At 56.3% G+C, this 2865-nt stretch overlaps 1 protein-coding gene across 1 annotated transcript in view; it reads right to left on the bottom strand.

The window, feature by feature from the left end:
• Positions 1-2515, bottom strand: part of LOC127749237 (E3 ubiquitin-protein ligase TRIM33-like) — a 53374-nt gene extending 50859 nt beyond the window's left edge. The window contains exon 1 of the mRNA XM_052266591.1: positions 1957-2515. Within this exon, the coding sequence (XP_052122551.1) occupies positions 1957-2515 (559 nt within the window). The remainder of the gene's footprint in view (positions 1-1956) is intronic.
• Between the last annotated feature and the right edge of the window lie 350 nt (positions 2516-2865).

Here is a 2865-nt window from a genome sequence, read left to right as displayed (position 1 = left end):
CGTCTCTCTACTCTCTTCCCCTCTCCCCCTCTCCCCGTCTCTCTACTCTCTCCCTCTCTCTATCTCTTATCTCTCCGTTTCTCTCTCCGACCTCTCTCCCCAGCTCCCACCGTCTATCTGCTCGGGGGCCTGTGCGTGGGGGAGGTGACCGAGGCCCTGTGGGCTGTGGGTGAGCGACCGGGGAGCACAGAGGTGATGGGGATGCTCAGTCGATATCTACCCGATTAGCTCCGGCTCCAGCTCGCCCAGCCCCCGGGGACACGCCGCCCTACGCCGCCCATCTGCATGGTGCCGAGCGGTGCGGTGCCCCAGCCAGGCTGCCGGGCTCCCACAGCCCTCCCTCCTCGCCCTTCTCGTGCCTCCCGTAGTGCTCTGCGGTGCTCCGTGACCTCGGCAGCCAGTCCGGTGGACATCAGGGCCAAGGCCCGTTCCACATATGCCTCATGTAGGGCCGCATTGACGACTTGACAGTCGGCTGTGGGACGCCGACGCCGAATTTGTACCAGGTCAATACTTGGTGTTTGGTCAAGGAAATTACGTCGTCGTGTCCTGTGTTGTGCGTTTGTTGGTGTCAATCGGAATGTCTCTGTGCGCCCCGGCTCGGCCCAAGGGTCTCATTCTGCTCACTCTGCAGAGTGCCTGATTGAGAAGAGGCGCTAATAAAGCATTCCGGTAAAGCTGACTGAAATGCAGAAAAATGCGGAGAACAAGGAAACGGAAGACACCATACCCTTCAGCATAGTGATTTCCGTTTTGTTGTTCCCCTTATTCTTGTTCTTTTTAGTTTTACCGGAATGCTTTATTGTCAGAGCCGTCATTCATGGTAGGCAATTTAAGCTGTGCACCTTGCTATTGCAAGTTCTTTGGTGCACACCGCTGGTTGGCGCCTTTGAACGCCAAACAGATAAACAGACGTTGGATGTTAGTGTTTAAAGACGCCAAGATTTGGCGATTTGTAGACGACGCCAATAATTTGGCGCTGGAGGTGCCTGCTAGTTTTATCGTATACGGCACCCGAGCAATAGACATTTAACATATAGCTCTCTTCGGTTTCGTTTGTGGTCGGTCAGTGATATTTTTTTCGCAACACAGCTTCCATTTTTCGTCTGAGCGAGCGCGCCGTTGCAAAATATCCAGCGTCCAATTAACGTCCTGAAGAGTGCTTCCCATTCTCCCCCTGCCCCTCCCCCTTTCTCCTCCACACCTCGCGGCCCGCGCTCATCAGTCTGCCGTTAACGCTTTATGGGGGACGACATCCAGAGCCATCCCCCGCGCCCGCATTTTGTCACCTGAGCTGCTTAGTGACGAAGAACGAACGCACCAAATGCCCGGGCGGCCCTTTGATGTAGAAATCTGAATTTCAAAGGCTTCTTTCTCTGCGCGGACGGCTTGATGATCTAATGCGAGCTTGGGACCGGGCCCGGACCGGGCGGCCGGACGGACTGTGCTCCGCACCCCACGCACATTGAATACAGAGGCGTACAGGCAGATACACACAAAGAAAAAGAAGCTGAACAAAAAAATCCGGTTCGGGACTCTCATGGCGATGGCCGCCCAATAACGTGTGTCCGCAAGGTACATAGCCGCAGCGTATTTTTTTTTTGTTTTGTTTGACCGAAAAATTGCATGCAAGGGAAAGAGAGAGAAGTAGGTGGTAGACGAGACCCTAACCTTTTAGCACGGCGGGATAGGGGTCATTTCGTTCTTTTTTTTTGGGGGGGGGGGTCGGGGGTCTTCTTTTTTCTTTACTTTTAATCGAATTAGACACTCGCGTACGGCGGCGGGGGTCGGCAAGCCTGCACACACACACGCGAGCTAGGCGGGCGGAAGTGTCAGCGGCACGTCAGGCGCCGTTCGCACCGCACCCTGTCACTCCGCGGCATCATCATCATCATCACCATCACCACGACGACCGTGGCGTGGTCGTGTGGTCCTGATCGATTGGACGCCACTCACCGAACAGCTTGGCCTCGCGGTTGTCGATCTCCATGGCTATCCTGGGCAGCGGCTGGTGGTGGCCGTGCTTGGAGGAGAGTGGCGCGTGCTCGGCCCGCTGCTGCGAGTGGCTGCCGGTGGCGGCGCTCAGCGGCTGCCGCTGCTGCTGCTGCTCGCGCTGGTGCTCGTGCTGCTCGTGCTGGTCGTGCTGATGCTGCTGCTGCTGCAGCTGCTGCTGGTTGGGCGGCCGGATGGTGGCCACGCAGCGCAGCGCCATGCTGCCGTCCTTGAAGTGCTGCGGCCCCACCCGGACGACGAGGCGCGCCTGCGAGCGCACCAGGCCGTGCGCCGAGAGCTGCGCCTCGTGGCTCGGGTCCACCGGCCGGTCGTTGATGTACCAGCGCAGCTTGGCCGCCGGGTAGCTGCGGTCCGAGGTGCAGTTGACGCTGAGGGTGTCGCCCATCTGGTACTCGGGCCGCTCCAGGCCCGTGATCTCCGGGCCCTTCTGCGGCAGCGCTGGCGACAGAGAGGCATGGACCGTTAGAAGCTGAATTTGATCACGTGGTACCAGAAAGTTCATTGAATTTCAAGACTTGGTCTTGGATGTTTATATGCCGTTCCCCATAAGATCCAAGACCGGGCTTCGAAATTCAAGGAACCTTTATTTATTGTGTAGACACTGACTTAACCTAGCTGAACGAATTCCTGCCGGACCGAAGGCCCTGCGTGGAGACACAGTTGAAGTAATCAGTGTGTTCCGCTGAAGACGCAGTTTTCGTCGAGGCCATAAACGACTACTAAAATAAAAGGGTCGGCTGTCGGTCTAAAAGACGAACTTTGCAGGTGTTTCAAAAGTGAAATGAGAATCATTATTATTAAAGGTGTGATCAAGGTTCTTTTTCTTTTGTATTTCATCGACGACCCTTTAAT

The sequence above is a fragment of the Frankliniella occidentalis genome, unplaced genomic scaffold (genome assembly GCF_000697945.3).
Source record: "Frankliniella occidentalis isolate FOCC.00 unplaced genomic scaffold, Focc_3.1 Scaffold41, whole genome shotgun sequence".
Classification (NCBI taxonomy): Eukaryota; Metazoa; Arthropoda; class Insecta; order Thysanoptera; family Thripidae; genus Frankliniella; species Frankliniella occidentalis.
This window is presented reverse-complemented; position numbering and strand designations above follow the sequence as displayed.